The 17,059-nt window shown below is 42.2% G+C and overlaps 1 protein-coding gene across 3 annotated transcripts in view; it reads left to right on the plus strand.

Moving 5' to 3' along the window:
• The window catches only part of akt3a (v-akt murine thymoma viral oncogene homolog 3a), a 54,385-nt gene that overhangs the window by 18,615 nt on the left and 18,711 nt on the right, over positions 1–17,059 (plus strand). For all 3 annotated transcript variants that reach the window (XM_075478930.1, XM_075478947.1, XM_075478937.1), the window contains exons 3-5: positions 9,520–9,645; positions 12,927–13,038; positions 15,974–16,118. In XM_075478930.1, coding sequence (XP_075335045.1) covers positions 9,520–9,645; positions 12,927–13,038; positions 15,974–16,118 — 383 coding nt within the window. The remainder of the gene's footprint in view (positions 1–9,519; positions 9,646–12,926; positions 13,039–15,973; positions 16,119–17,059) is intronic.

The following is a 17,059-nucleotide window of genomic DNA, read 5'->3' on the forward strand; positions in this document are numbered from 1 at the left end:
TTAAATAAAAGCAATTCAAAATAATAATTCCTTTTAAGCTGCATCCTCTGGTCACAACTTTACCTGGAAATGCAACTGAAGCTAATTAGAAAATATCTGTTAATACAAAATAAAAAAAAAAAGAATTGTCATTTATCCATTCTATTAAGTTCATGTTACAAGTTACTATTTTTCCCCAACTGACAACATGAATAATACAGTCTTTTTAAAGTTAGAGCCTCAAGTGCCTGACGCCAGCCAGCTGGGGTGGTTATGTTGTGGAAAACAGCCTTTTAGACAGGCAGACGTTATAACCTGTAGAACACCGGCTCTAAGGGAAGGAGAGATAACCGTTTCCCTGAGATGAACTGACATCGAGCTGTCTGTCACCTCAAAGTGTGACAGACGGGCAAGCAGTCACATTGCAGTCACACTTGGATTTGTTTTTCCAAACTCCAGAGTAGTTTATGAAGTTTCACCGCCAAGCTAGCGTCTTGTAAACAAGTCACCTGGCTGAACCTACACCCCTGTTAGTGGATAATGTTTTAGTGAACCCTCTTTGTTAGACTCCATGGGTTCATTAGCAGCACATGAGTGCAAAACAAAATCAATTGCAGTAGTTGTAGAGGAGTCACGTTAGTGATAGAGGATGGAGCATGAGTGATTTTGAAGGAGAAGTGAACAAACCTTTTGGAACTGCTTGACATGAAGGGAAGACAAATAGGTCATCTTTGTGATTGCTCGTTGATATCGCTCCCACCTGTCTGTCGAAACAAAAAGTAAAGACAAACTCTGAGTTAACCCCTCTGAATTTGCCCTGAGTGCACCCTGATGGACAGATGGGCATACACTGGGGCAGGTGGAGAGACGGATAGGTAGCCAAGCAGGACAGAGAGGAGAACCGAGAGCAGCATTTAGCGAGGTGGAGGGCCCTTACTGTCGGCCCTTCAGTGTAACACATGAATAGAACCTTTGAATGAGGCGCGGCTGGGCTGGTGTGTGTGTGTGTGTGTATGTGTGTGTGTGTTCGTGGGGGGAGTGCTCTTGACAATACTTGGGGTATTGTACTTGATTGTTTACTCTTGCCTGCTGGACGTAGCCATTGTGTACATGCGTGTGCGTGTTCTTTGCAAGCGCGTGCATGTGTATAAGTTTACAGACGGACGGGGAGACGTACAGCACATTGCTTCTCTGTTGCTCTTGGGAAGTACGAATGCCTCACAAAAGACCAGGGGGGGGTCATATGTTGTCCACACAAACACATGCATGCACTCGTAAGACCAGCTGCCGCCCACAGCCCCAGCCCAGCGTTTCTGAATTAATAATACACAGGCACTCTGGAATAATGGTGACTTGCACATACACACCCATGCACAAAGCTTTGCACCTGTTCACCACTGCTCAACTGGACAGGGTTGGGCTCCACCACCACCACACACACATGTGCGCACACCCTGTGTTGTCTGTCTGTTGTAGGCAATAGTTAGACAGCTGTGTCTGTCTCCTGACCTTCCCCTTCTTCTTCTTCTGGTGACAGCTCTACTCATTGACTGATTGGTCCAGCTGCGCCACTCTGTTTCTCTGATTGGATGGTTTCACATCCAATGAGGCAAAGAAACTGAATGCTTTCAATTATTAAAAGTGTTGTATGAATTTAAGAAATAATGAAAATAAATAGTCAGGTTTAGTGTCACTGATATTCACATGTAAACAGCACCTCTCTGATACATCCACCAACTGAAAATACATGACAGTTATTATTTACAGTTAAACTAAAATACTCTTCTTAAAGGGGCCGTAGCAACAAAAAAAAAAAGCAGATGGCCTCTCTTGGAAGTGATTACACCTCAACAGGTTTCTCTCAATTATAGAAATGATTTTTAACAACTGTATCGGTTTACAAATGTACATACAGCATTTTGAAAATAGACTGTTTAATGGAGATGTCAATGTTGTTATATTAAAAAAGAAAAACCACACACAATGCCTTCCAAAAGAGAGAACAGAGAGAGGCAATATACCAAAAATCGGTGCAATTTGATTAGCCAGCTCATTGGCTGTGTGTGCCTTTCCTAATCACATTGGATCCACTGTATTCTGAACACAAGCAGCATGGCATTCTTAATGTTATCATATGTTAAAATGCAAGGCCTTTTTGTTCTGGTTAGCTCAGATTGTATTTTTACCTACTTGACTTTTAAGAAGGCATCCACACAGATCAGTCTGTGTGTGCCATGTGCCTTGGTAGCTGCATGTGGGAGGTTTGATGGATATTTGTGTGTAAGGGAAATGGACTATCTGACTGAGCTGTGTTTAATGTTCTTGATGAGATTAACCATAGATGTTAACATGAGTTTGCCTGCCTGGTAATGTTGGATAAGCCTTCAGTGCAATGGCAACATTGTGGGTTTATCTCTTTGAACTATAGCTTTTCTATGCATGCATGGATTTTTGTTCTTTTTGTTAGCACAAATGGCATTTGTGGTAACAAACTTTGGCCCATTTATTTTCTCATTTATAGATTTATTTGTTGTGTTTGTGTCTGCAGAGTCAGTATATGGGATTAAATGGGTTGTTTTTGTGGCTGAAAAACAGAAGGTATCACTCGGTGTGTCTATGTGTGAAGGATAGAGCTTGTTCTGAACGCGGCTTCATGTACTGTACACAAGGTCACACTGGGCCCAGGTGTGACTTCTGCCTCTAATGGTCGTTCTTCACAGGACAGACCGCTGCAAACACAAGAGCACAGAGCAGAAATTCAGTCAGCGGGGCAGAGGGGTTATCATAAAATCCTTTGAATTACATCATTAAGGGAAGAAAACTCTTTGCACTTATGTTTCAATAGCCTCCTTGGATAGATATTTTTATTTGATGTCACATGGCTATTTATCATAGAAAGAGGATTTCATGTTTTTTGTTTCCAAACATGTATGTGTCTGCATGTATTGGTATTAAATAGCAAATATTGTATACCTGAAAGATACTTAGAAATACAGTAGAGCAGCTTTAAATTCTACATTTCGACTTAAATTTCCAGAGTGAGAGAACGGTACAATTTTAGAATCCACAATAGGTGGTGTAGTATTTTGCCATCCCTCCATTTTCATGGTAATATACCACAAAAAGTCCCAATTTGCAAGACTTAAATATGGTGGAAATGAGTTGAGGTTAATATCATTTTTTATGACAAAAAAAACCAAAGTGAAGAAAAATATGATCATAATTGTTGTTATGATATAGAGTTGGTTAAGAAAAGATTGAGAGTAATGAAGTGCGATGATAAGATTAAAGTTGCCTTGACTAGGTGACCTTCACCCACCCGCAGTTTAGGTGGGTAACCAAAGCCTCCCGTCTAGCACAGGTGGTGTTGAGCAGCAGCCCTCCAGCTAAGATGCTAATATACTAACGCTGCAGTAATCCTATGGTACTTTAGGAAGCAACAGACCCTGGCTTGTCATAAACATATAAATACACACACACACACACACACACAAAAAAAACAGTGCTGTGAGGGGGGATTAGGGTGAGAGGCGTCTTGGCCGCAGCATGTCTGTCCGTCACTCTTCGGCTCTGTGTCAGCTTCGCAGCATAGCCACCATGCGCCAGGGAGCCACCACCATCTACTGGATTATATAGGTACTGCAACTTAGGACCACATGTAGATCTGAAGAGAGAGAAGTAAGACTTCTGGATACAGGAGAATCAAAGAGAAAGAAGGGAGACGAGAGGTGAATGACAATGGAGAAAGAAAAGAGTGTTAACAGGAAATTTCAGTCTGCAAATACAATGTTGTGATTACACTGTATGTAGCCTGTGTGTTTGTTCGAGTGTATTTGTGAGTACCTTCTATACCAACTGGGGGAGCAGAGGGGCACCAGGGCACTGTGTGTGTGTGTGTGTGTGTGTGCACTCAGCACAGGCTACCAGGAGGCTCTAGCTGTGTGCAGCTGGCTGGGTGAAACCTCCTAGTGGTCCCAGGGGATGGCCATACTCCCATGGGTTTCCACTCAATCTGGCTGCTCTGTGGCTGCCCTGCCCTGCCCTGCCCTGCCCCATCTCTGTGTCACCATCGTGGCCTCAGCAGCTTACACTGAGGCCCTTTACTCACTAATGTTCCCATTCTTGTTACTCTCAAGTTCAGCCATCATCTTCTAACCCTCAATTCTAACTTCAACTTCATATCTACACTGCTGTGGACTCCATGTAGTGCCTTTAAACCCAGCTGAGGCCCCAGTTTCAAACTGAATTTATTTCTTTGATTTCTCAAATGTTACCCCCCCCCCCTCCCCAAACAGTCCTTGGTTCTTGTCTTGTTATGCAAGTGCAATAATCGCATCAAGGATTTTAGATTTTTTTTTATCATGTAACCCCACTTGTATACTGTCGGTGATGGTGTATTTAAAGCATTTATGCACACGCACATGAGCACCAGTCCAGCCCCAATGTGATAATGAGACTAATGCACTGTAAGTGGATTGGCTTTGAAGAGCCTGGATTCGCCTTAAGATGTCTGAGCAGACTGGAGTTAGAACTGCTGGGGTCGGGGTCACGCACACAGCCGTATTCTTGTAAACACGCACACGCACCGATCAGCGGACTGTGTCGCAAACGGTACATTCTGTTTGTTCTCTGTACTGTTGCGGACCATTTAAAAACAGTGGCAAATGTCTTGTCCAGCCTCGCACAACATAAACTTTTGCAAACTTCTAGCCATCATAGTAAGACTATCAGACAGATGTCTTCTTCTCCAAGCATCTTACCTCAGATCCTCCCGTTCTTAACCCCTGCTGCCCTCTGTGCTGCTTACAGTTACCTTCCCCTTTCCCTTACTTCTTTAACTCATTCCTTTACTGCCCAATGTTTAACTAATCTGTCCCTCTCTCACTTCCGCCGCATTTCTTATGCTATTGGACTATAGAACTAAAACTATAGAACTATTGCTAATACTCACACACTCAAACACACTCACTGTTGTGTCTGGAGTTGTCTTTAACTTTGACTGTAAGGAGATCAGCCACTTAATCATTTCAGCTAAAACCCACCTTTTGGTTTGACTGCATTCTGTTGTTGTTACATGGTGCAACCTGTACACTGAGTGGACTTGCATTACCTTTAAACCACCTAATACTGCTGCCTTAATACTTTAATACAGTCGCTACTTTACTTGAACTAAACCGTACAGTACCCTTTTTCAGCTCTATTTAAGTGTACAGTATGTGTGTGTTGTTATGGGAATGATGTGAATGTTATTCCTCTCCACCCTCAGCCCCTTCTCTACCTACCCCTCTACACCACCACCCACCACCTTGCCAGCTCCCAGAGTGCCAGTCACACGGCCCCGTCTCTGCATCATCTGCATATCAGCTCCAGCCTGGTCCAAAACATTAGATTAAATCCCTATTTGGGTTGATTAAAAATGGCTGGTGAGCTCACACAGTTATAGTTATTTCTTTGATGTCCATAATGGCTTTTCCTCTAATTGCCTGTCTTGTTCTCTGCTAAAGGACGTTAAACCTGATTTCCTGAAGGAGTGAGTGCGAGGCAGAGAAATGTGGAGAGACCGGATAGTTTGTGCAAGTTCTGTCTCATTTCTGTTTGCTGGCTAAAGTTCAGCCTTGCCATTTGTACCTGTTTCCTATTCATGCTATTGCTATTCTCCTTTTCCTTCTCTGTCCTGAAGTGAATAGTTAATTAGTTTGCTAATTGAGTGACAGTCAGCGAGTGTATTGTTTTAATTGTCCAATCAGAAAGCTTGGAACAGACACAGTCACAGCTGATTCTTCTCTGCCTCTTACTGCTAAATCCACAAGCTGCAACTGGAAGATGTGCCAGTAAGATTTAATTCTCCTAGAAAATTCCTAAATTACTTCTTAGAAGTCTGGCTCGGTTAGATTTTAGTGGTAAGTTTGTGCCACTTGCAAAAAAGTAAGTGAAAAGGCTTAAAAGGCAGATGCTTGGTGAGAGTATAAAATAAGATGGATAGATAAAATAAGATAGAAGAATAAGATGCATCATGACGGTTGGTATCTGACATATAGCAACCTCGCGATGACACGATCAGATGTTATATGTCTGAAAGGTAGTACGTAGTAGCTTCGCACTTATTGAGACCTACCTTCTTGTATCAAACAAAAAATTCATACAGACAACATGTATGTTCTCATACCCACATATGCACATGCTGCTTTGCAATGACAATTATGATAATAGAAATATCAAGATGACCAGGATGAGACACATAACAAGACACACTTGGTTACTGGGCCAATTCCTCCCCACGTGCACTTTAATATGTTGTGTTTTAGATAGTCGTGTGGACTTATGATGCCCCTTAACTGTGACTGCTGTTATCTTATAGGTCCTTACAGACTATAGGTGTATTACTGAAACACTTTGTGTAGATATTTTTAATCTTATAGCTGAAATGCACTTATTTGATATTTATTCATTTTAGACACTTCAAAATGATTTATCTCAAAAAATCTTCTGCTCCTTAGATCCTTCAGATCACCCACATCTCTCTTGTTTTACTGATGTCCCGTCGTTCCAACAAGAAACAACAGGGCTCCTGTTGTCTTAAGCACTGTATAGTGTAGTAGTTGCTAATTGGCCTAAAGGGAAAAGTGAAGTTGTGCAGAAAACTAAATGAAACTGAAGTCAGGAGTTTGAGAGAGATGGTGTGGGAAGGAGACCGGCTGTTCTGTTTTCTCCAGCAGTCCAAACTAGAGACATGTGGCTCCCCAGACAAGCTGTCCAGAGTGGGAGAGCTCGCTGGACTCATTACAGGCAGGGCCAAGACGGGATAGCTTGACAGAACACCATTGGATCATACGGAGAACTGGAACGCTCGGAACAGAATTGTTTTAGTCTGTGTGTGCACGTGTGTGTGTGTGTGTGTGTGTGTATGCGTGTGCATGACTGTGTTTGTTTGGAACAGCGTATGTGGACAACTGTCCATCTCCTCTCTCCGTCTGTGCCACCCCTGGCTGCCCCCTCCCCCTCCCCCCAGTGGACACACAGAATTGTGTGCGCGCACACACACACACACACACACACACACACACACACACACACACACACACACACACACACAAACACACATACTAACACTGTATAGGCCTGGCCAGAAGGATCTCTTAAATGTTTTCAGTTGTACTGGACAGCTGAGGGATGAAGTGGCCAACCCCAGGCTTTCATTGGTTGGACACCTCATCTAGAAACTGACTCACGGAAATGACTGGACTTGGACCAGCAAGCCAGTCATCACGGCCAGTTTGTAATAGCTTTATCAGTTTAACTTTTTCCTCATCCTCTTCCACTTTGACAGTCGATCCATCTCTTTTTTCAGTCCAGTTTGAAATTAGCTAAACTTTTTTTCTTTTCCCGGTGATCGCTTTAATTGTTAGTTTTTGAGTTTACATCAGGAAAGGGTTTACCTTAGGTATTAGGCTGACCTAATACCTGAACAATACTTACTTAAGATTACTCAACATGTTACAGCCTGTATGATATTGTGCAGATTGTGGCGTTGTGTTTATGACCTGTTGATTGTAGGGTTTGAAGACTTAAGTAACAACATGGAGATGATTCGAAGCTTTAAAGGCAGCATTTATTTTATTAAAAAAAAAAAAAAACACAGCACAACGACATCCTGAAATATGAACTCTGTTATCTATTCAGTATGTCTGTCTAAACCAGATTATTTTCAATTGTTGAGCCAGAATCAGCGAGATATTCTTAAAAATCATCTTCCCCTTCTTCTCTGTTTTGTCGTGCTGTTTTTTAAAAAGTATTTTTTTCTCCACTCCTCCTTATGCCTCTCTTCACCCCTCCCATTCAGCCCCTCTCACAGCACTCTGTTTATAAGTAGCAAGTGATCCAAAGAATATGCTTTGTTTCTGAAAGAACAGGAGAAGGAAATGGCAAAGCAGGAGAGAGTGGGTGGATTTGCGAAAAAGAGAAAAATAGAGACTGATGGAGGAGAGGAGAGGTGTGATTTTTGGTAGTCCTGATGATGCACTGGCACCAGCGAGCATTTTTGCGTGTCTCTCTGTCCCCGCGTTGTGGTTCAGATCAGTCGCAACCGCTCTACCGAACACACACACACACACACACACACACACACACACACACACACACACACACACACAGGTACTCATACACATCTCCAGCACACCGCCACCAGCACCCAGAGGTACCGGCAGGGCCCGCAGTCACATGGTTCCTTCAGCGGAGCAGGTGCTTTTCTGCAATGTGTTAACGAGCGCGGCCTGCTGTCATTTCTGCTTTAAATGGATGTCACAAATGGAACGCACACACATATACACTCTTGCAGCGAATTAGCCGAACAAGGTGATCAGAGCCGTTACTGAGGTCTGTGCGTATGTGTGTGTTATGAGTGTCTGTGCACTTGAATGCACATAATAGGTGTTTAAAAGTGTGTATGTGCGCGTCAAGGAATAGCTGGTTAATTAAAAGTGGTTGAGAAATGGGGAACGTTTGTGTTTTTCTGTGGTTTTTATTACTGTTGGAGAAAAAAGATGAGAAAGTGAAATGTTTACACAGCTTCCGGCTTTGGAAAGTTTCTTTCATTAAAGCTGTGTGTCTCTATAACTTTGGCTGTGTACTCTGCGGGTTAGTGCGTGTGTGCGCACAGTATCACCACCGTATTTGTACTCACTGCACTCAAACAACTATGTGAGAATCCACACATGTGTGCACTTTAATCCATGTGTGTATCCATGCTGTTTCCAGTAAGCGTTATCCTCTTGTGTGGCGTGGAAATGTTTGACACTCGTGTAATCCTGCAGCAGGTCATCCAATAAAGCTGTGGTTCCACTTTTAGTGCAACACTGTGTCAGCCAGTTGGGTAATACTCTCGTCACCAGCTCCACGGCAGATGTTAATTTTTGTTGCTGATGTCTAAGAAGAGTAGTTCTGTATGTTTAATCAAAGTTCATCTCGTTTCATCTCTCATCCGTTCCTCCTCCTTTTGCTGCTGACCAATGGTTCGTGTGTGGTTCTGCGCACAGTTATGGTTGTGTGTTTGGGAGTATTTGGTAGAAGGGTCATCACCTCAACACCTGCCCATGTATCAGCCAGATGATGTTTCTGGCATGGATACTTTGACTGTTGCGCTGGTAAACATGTTTTTGTCATTTTTTACACCATAATCCGATCTGAATCTGGCAAGCGTTGTGGAAGCTGCAGAGATGCTGTGTGTGTATATCCGTGTTTGTGTAAATACCACAGCGTGTATATGTGTGTGATATCCTTTTGAACAGATGACAGTTGAGCGGCTCTTAACTGTCTAGGGACTGAAATCTGTATTTAAAATTGTCACCATCATTATTATTGCTGTTAATACCATACATCATGCTGATTATGATAATCATCATAACCATTGAGAGCACTTTTGCCTTCAGCGTCATCATCGACATCCCTCCTAATCTGAATTCAATTGTGTTGGCATCAAACATCTAACTGGGCACGTTTCACTTAAATTTGACCTCCTTTCTTTGTATTTACGTGTCTCTCCAGGTGAATACATAAAGAACTGGCGGCCTCGTTACTTCCTGCTGAAGACAGACGGCTCTTTCATCGGCTACAAAGAGAAACCTCAGGATGCAGACCTGCCCTACCCACTAAATAACTTCTCTGTAGCAAGTATGTTACAGCACTTATCAAATATGTCATCGTTCCTTCTTGTTAATGTGCTTTAACCCCTATTGTACATGCCTGAAGGATGAAGCATTTTTATCCTTGATCTTTTCCCACATTTGACTTTTTTTTGTGTTGAAACACAGTAAAATGCTGTAAACTGTAAGCCTGAAGGGCATACAGGAAAACTGTTAGCCAAGGATCTTTACCCTACATACTATACCCACGTACCAGGCCTACTTCTCTGTAGATAATTAACAACAATACCACTTCACACCTGCCATAATCAACCCATGTGGGGAGCATTTCAGTTCAGAGAATCATTGCTGAAGCAGACTTTAGCTTTGGAAGAATAAAATAACCTATATACTATCACTGAGAAGCCAATGGATGTAAACTCTGTCATCCATGGTGATATTGCTTAAATGTTCATATAACAGTTATTGCGGTCGTTACTTGTCAGTAATTCGTCTTTACAACTTCTGTATGCTCTTCAGAATTCACTGCTGGCTCTAATTAACCATTTATCAGTAAATCATCTGTCAGTATCTAATTAACAAGCCCCACAACATTGTTTAATTTACCAGTTAATGAGCTAACTAGATTACTTTTAATGTATCATTATCACCATCGCCTGTTATTGTTTATTCAGCAAAGGCTTTTACAGACTGTCTGTAAAAGTGCTTTTGAGGTGTTTTAGCGTCGTGTTAAGATGGTAGTCATTCTAAAACTGTGTCCTGTTATCTGACATAAGATAGAACTCATGATGTAGAATTACAGAAAAAAGTTTTTTTTTTAAACTCCTGTCAGAGGCTGCTGCAGTCATTGCAAAAATGGACTTAGTTGAGCTTTTCTGAGCTGTGAAAGTGTTGCCTTTTGTAGCCTTAATTAAACGTATCCAACTTGAATAATAGTGGCTTTAGCTTCAGTTTTTTTTCTAAATAAAATCAAACGAGACGGAAGAGCAACACAAAGCAAACAATTCTACTTTTTAACCATCAACATAAATCCTTGTTCACACATGAGCATCCGTTTGAAGGAACCAAATGAAATGACTGAGTTGACTGAGTTTTTAATCAGTTCTTTCTAGTTATTTTTTTAGTATTTAAAGGCCCAGTAGCTGCAAGTTTCAGTAGTTAAATTGAAAAAGGGTAAGGCGTGTATGACCTTTCTGCACTCAGTTTAGTTAAATAAGAGTCTCTTATTTTTTTTACGATGGAAATAATAAATAAAACACCTGATGTATATATAACACAGCATCTGTCTCTTAATACATAAAGGGATCAATGTTTAGTCATTTAATCTGTTTCATGTTTGTACATCACTGTTTTCTGAATATAATCTGATAAGCATTAAGCCTAACACTTTAATTCTGCACAGGATCTTAGATTTGGAAATCCCGTAAATCTTTGTTTTCAGATCAGTCGAAATGACACTGAATAAGTTTAGTCTGTTAAAATGTCACGGCTTTGGAAAAGTTCTGTGAAATTTCTGCAGAGCTGCATAGCGAGGACTGGTGATAAACCAGTGGAGGACAGTACAAGAGAATTGGTGCAGAACGGGTGCCAAAACAGAAAATATGATGAATGGTGGAATGCAAGCTGATACCTCAGGGAAAATGATAAAAAATGGTTTGTCGAAGGATGGAGGAGGAGAGAGGACGATATGAGTCCGGAAGGGAGGACAACTGTGGGGAATGAGGGATGGGAGTTGATCAGAGGGGGCAAAGGAAGAGAAAATTGAAGACATGGAGAGGAAAGAGGAGGAAGAGAGGGTAGAGATGGAAGGATGATTAGGGTGGCAAGACGGATGGAGAGACTTGGGGTGAGGCTTTTGTGGATGTGGTATGTTGGAGAGGAATAGAGCATCAGGGAGGAGAGGAGAGCAGCATCATCAGCACTGAACAGACAAGGAGGAGGAGACGAAGACAGGAATGGAGAAGGGAAGAGGAAAAGAGTTTGTGAGGAGGACAAGCCAGGCCATACATCCGGCCCCGGCTGCTTGGCACAGCACTGGCACTGCCACATCTGTTGCCCAAAGCTGGGAGGCCAGGTGGTGTGTGTGTTCAGCATGTGCGTGCGTGCGTGTTTGTTTATTTGTGTGTGTTTATGTGTGTGTGAACAACAGAAGTGGTCAGATGGAACAGAGATGGTACAGGCCTGTTCCCTGCAGAGGGACTCATGCATACAAGCTTGACACTCACTCACGCACACTCGCATACACCCGCTAAACTGCTACACAGATTTCACAATTGCCTGCTGTGGCAAACAACCCAATTTCAGCTAACATTCAAAGTTCACTTTTACATGTGATTGTGTGTGTGTGTGTGTGTGTGTGTCCATGTGTGGGTTTGAGTGGTTTTTGGCATCAGCAATTGCATGACCTTGTTTTCTGCCAGCACAGCAGGCCGTGTTCACGAGTCAGGTATTAACTGCTTTGTGTGTGCGTCTGTGTGAGAGCGAGTTTACATTGAAGCGCTTCTGCGTGTACGACCTGAGGAGTTTTGCCATTAACCTTCCTGTCTATATTTAGGCTCAGCCATGACGTGCTGTGCAGTGCCACACTTAAACAGAATGTGACTGGAGGAAGGGATAACAGAGGATGGAAGGAAGGTGAGAGGAAAGGAAATAGGGCAGGAGAGGAGGTGAGCGGAGAGTGACAGGAGACCAAAGGAGGACAGAGGGGAGGAGAAAACAGAAGTGGTAAACGGAGGGGGATACATGTAGAACAGGCAGGGCAGAGGAGAGGACAGAAGATGGATCATAATGCTGCTTTACATCAGTACTTGTCCTCCGTAACATCTGAGACTGCTGAGGGACGATGAAGATGCATTCTCTCACACAGCGAGCTCACAGCCCCATCTGGCTATGTGTGCCTACTTTTCTGCCTTTGTGTACTGTATTATGCATTTGTGTGATAATGGCCTACTCTGTTGCCCGTTTTCATGGCAAAGTGTCTCTTCGAACAGTCGCCAGATGCATGTGCAGTGCAGCACATAATGTCTTTTGGCACCACAAAGCAGTTCTTTTTGAGTCTTCGGTTATTAAAGTCATGGCCTAAACCAACCAATTAAAGTACAAGTCTCACGTTTTCTTAATGACAACTTCTAAGTGTATGTATAGGTCTGTGGTTTATTATTAAAAGGAATTATAGTGTTAGGATGGGCAGGTACACAGTCTGTCTCTTTAGGAGACTTTAGGACTACAAGCATGCTCATCTGAGGCCCCAAGTTCTCCTGAGCTCTGTTTCTCTCATTTGTGCCCTGACCTTCTGCCAACCTGTTTCAGAATGTCAGCTGATGAAGACCGAGAGGCCCAAGCCAAACACCTTCATCATACGCTGCCTGCAGTGGACCACCGTCATCGAGAGGACCTTCCATGTGGACTCGCCTGACGAGAGGTCAGTTAACGTCCTTAAACGTTCACCGTCCAGCTTCTGGTGCCATCTAGAGGCAGACCATAACCAACTTGATACCTTTGCATCACCTCCGAATTGCAAGCTTTTAGGTGAAACTTGGGGGCCCGAAAAAAGCCTGCCCCTGCTCCTGACCTTTGACTCTTGAAGCATCTTGCAATCAGGGTTTGAGCGATGAATAAAGGACATACAAAAGAAGTTACGGATTGGTCCAGAGGTTCATATGGCCTGCATTAACATAGACCGTGTCTGCTTTTGGATACAGAATTGTCAGTCTTCTTGACATCTGCCAGTCGGAAAACCAAAAGGATTGAAAAGTCTTCATTTCTCTCGTAACCTCAGGAAAAAAAATGGGAACTTTAGATCAGAGGTTTGCATAATTTAAAAATGTAGCTGAAAGCTGGTTTTAAAGGGACTTGTAAAGGCTAGACTAGAGGGTTGAATACGCCTATTTTCACATGACGGACACTCTTCGGGCCTTCAGTCGTGTGTGGACTCAGGGACAGGCTTTGTGTTTGGTGGGGTGGGGGGTGGGGGGGTGGTTCTGAAGTTTTGAGATGTGCCCTTTTTTTTTTTTTTTTTTGGGCAAGTTTTCTTTTTCTTTAGGTTTGAGCTGTGACTGATGTGTTTCCTCCAGCCAGTGGTTAATAAAGGGACTTTTTTTAGAACCAAAACCAATTTAAAGATGTTATATAAATGAATAAAGTATTTTAATATTCTATTCTAAAGAACATAAATACCAAAAGATAATGTAGAGTTGAACTGAAATAATTTGAAAACAAAGTTTTCATTGACCATGGCAAATCTAGATAAAATATTAGTTGTTTAAAATGCATAAAAGTATCCTTATAAGCAGACATCTGTATATGAAGGATTGCACTGGTGAGGGTTTTTTTTCTTTTTTCTTTGGTATCTGTGAGAGAGACAGAATGGAAAGGAGACCTTTCAAGTAGCGTTGGCATAAATTCTCCAGCTGCTCAGTTCCTTTCTGAGGAGCTGAGGTGTTTATCTCCTGAAAATGAACAGCTTTGCCCAGAAGACCACAGATGCTTCTGTGCATCCTTTGAGGTTGTGTGTATGTTTATGTGTATGTGTGAGTGTTGCAGCTGTCTGTCCAACTTTGTCTGTGCTATACAGTGCTTTTGTAACAGTTGTGTTACAAAAGATAATCAAATAAACCTTCCAATATTAAAATAGACTTTGTGACTTTCTGTTGATTAGTTTGTATACAATATGTAAGTGGGCAGGGGACAGCCGAGCTCCAGATGTGTCTGTTTAGTTGTAGAAGTGTGCGCGTGTTGGAGCATCATTGAAGTAGAAGTGTTAAAGTGTGTTGGAGAGAAGTGTTTGTTCCACAACTGGGTGTGTGTGCTTCTGTGTGTATCCGTCCTACTGTATCCGTTGTACTGTACCAGAGCTGGCTGGGCTCCAGCTACCACAGCCCCAGCCGTGTGCAGAGGGGGTGGCACGTGTTGGCATGGTGCCCGACTGTAGGCAGGCCCATTATCTCTCATTAGCAAAAGAAAAAAAAGGGGGGGGGGGACTCATTATGCAAAAAACACTTAAAAACCGAGAAAGAGCATTTATCTGCTGCCTGACCTTGAGAGAGTTCCCATTGCTTTTCATGTAGCTACACACACACAAACACACATCTCGAGCTCCGCAGATTAAATGCTCCACTGTTGTAGATGGAGTGTAACTTGAGTTTGCCCTTGTTTTGGAGTGTGTAGGGTATGCTTAGAAGTCTTCTCAGAAGAAAGGGCTTCAGATCTTGAAAAAACACTGCTCTGTTTAGGTTCAGATGAATGTTCCTCCAGATCCCTCAAGGAAACATATGGGCATCTAAAACAAAACAAAACCAAAGTCACAGAGGTGATTGTTCACAAGTCCAAAAGGTTTCATTATCACCATCTCCTCAGGGTACATATGCTGGGAAGATGTGTTTTGAAAGTTTGCACTCGTAAATCCAGGTTTGCTTCCATGGAGTCGTGAGGTTTTCTGAATATTTGAATGTTTTTTTTTTTTACTTCAGTTCAAGCTTGGTCGTGTTTTCTGCTAACATGTAGCTGAAGCGTGTGACACTGGATTAGCACAGAGCTGGAAAGAGATTTCTGTTTGAACCCAGTTCAATCTTGAGGGAACAACCTCTTAATTTCCTGTTTAGAATAAAGAAAATATCACTTAAAAAATGGATTCTTTGTATGAAATTCTTCTCTACTCTCTAGTCATCATTATTAAATACAGTCAATATGTCTAAACACTCTGACGTATGGCTGGCCTGCAACGGATTACGATCATCTCACTCACTTTCTTTCAACAGATGTTGAACAACACTGCTAATGGAAAGTCAATGGAGAGGAACAATGTTAGCAAACAACAATGCATTGTTCCCCCTAATGCATTGGTGTGCATTTGGGCACACTCCCTCACCCTCACCCTCACACCCTCACACACACACACAGACTCACAGACTTGCACAGACTGGTATGCATTAGTTCTGCTCTATGATCATTGCTCATTTTCTTGATTCTCTAGTTGACCATGTTTCCTCTCTGTTGAACAAATAGGTGTTTATGTTAATTGAAAACACTTTAGCGCCTTTAAAAACCTGGTTGGATAAATGAACCAGCCACCGTATTTAAGAACAGGACATGTTCTATACTGCACCTGTGCAATGTATTGCTATATGAGCTGGTTCAGTCATAAATGACTGTATGTGCACATGAATGACTATGTTATGCTGTTTTCTAGCTTATGTGTCATAAGAAGGACCAAAGAAGGATGCGTTACAATATCATGATGTTGTTGTATTATTTTAATGCTGAAATTACGGAAGATTTCATTCTATTCAGTGAGCTAAAGGTAAGCAACATTTTAAAGCCTGGAAATAATAGTGACGCTTGTCTTGCCTCAAACCCAGGGATGAGTGGACAGAGGCCATCCAGATGGTGGCTGACAAGCTTCAGAGACAAGAGGAGGAAAGGATCCAGTGCAGCCCCACCTCCAACATCGACAACATGGTCGAGGAGGAGATGGACATCTCCACTACGCACCACAAACGCAAAGTAAGGTGCACACAAACATTCTGGGACTTAGTCACTCTCACATTTGTACTCTAAATACAAAAAAATATTCCAGTTGTACTTTGCCGTTAAATAACCTTTGACTGCTTGCAGTTATGCCCTTTTACAATAATTATAATGCCCTAACAAGTAAAAGCAATCATGCCTAATTTCTTTTGTTAAGACTAAAGCCACAAAGAGGTAAAAGCTATGCTACATACATGTACAAATTAAACTAAACAATCCAGTGTTGGTCGGGCTCTCTTCTGGCTTAACTGTTCATAACACTCAACCCCATAAAAGTTTAGTGGGGCGTAATCATTGTCATGGCTCAATAACAATCTATTGTTCAATATGCTGTTTATATTGCTGATGACCAAATGGTGGGTTTACAGGATGTTAAGAATTTAGATAACATAAAACTCATTTTAAACCACATGCATTCAGGCCAGTTGCTGGCTGTAAAGAAGCAACTCTTTTCTTTGTTAAATGAAACGGAATTTTGTGGAAATATGTGACAGTATTGTTCAAAGACAGGTACTCAAACTCAGCCTATATATCTGCTCTCTTTTTTTTTTTTTTTTTTTTTTTTGGTTGTTGTTGCTTTGCAAAAATATTTTTAGGGGACTTAGCCGATCAGCCATAACATTAAAACCACTCACAGGTAAGATGAGTAACACTGCCCTGTTCTGCTGGGAAAACCTGCACCCTGGTGTTCACATGGATCTCACTTTGACATTTGCCACCTACCCAAACAGTTTAGCAGAGCACTCTCCCCCACCCCCCATATGGCAACAGCACTCCCGCAGCCTCCCCCAGCAGGACAGCAGTAAGCACTGTCATTACTACTTAGGGAGGGCTCAAAGACCACAACAGAGTCTGAGGTGTTCACTCTAACTCCAAACTCCCCAGATATAAATCTCATGGGATCTGTGGTAAGCAAC

The sequence above is a fragment of the Odontesthes bonariensis genome, chromosome 2, assembly GCF_027942865.1.
Source record: "Odontesthes bonariensis isolate fOdoBon6 chromosome 2, fOdoBon6.hap1, whole genome shotgun sequence".
NCBI lineage: Eukaryota > Metazoa > Chordata > Actinopteri > Atheriniformes > Atherinopsidae > Odontesthes > Odontesthes bonariensis.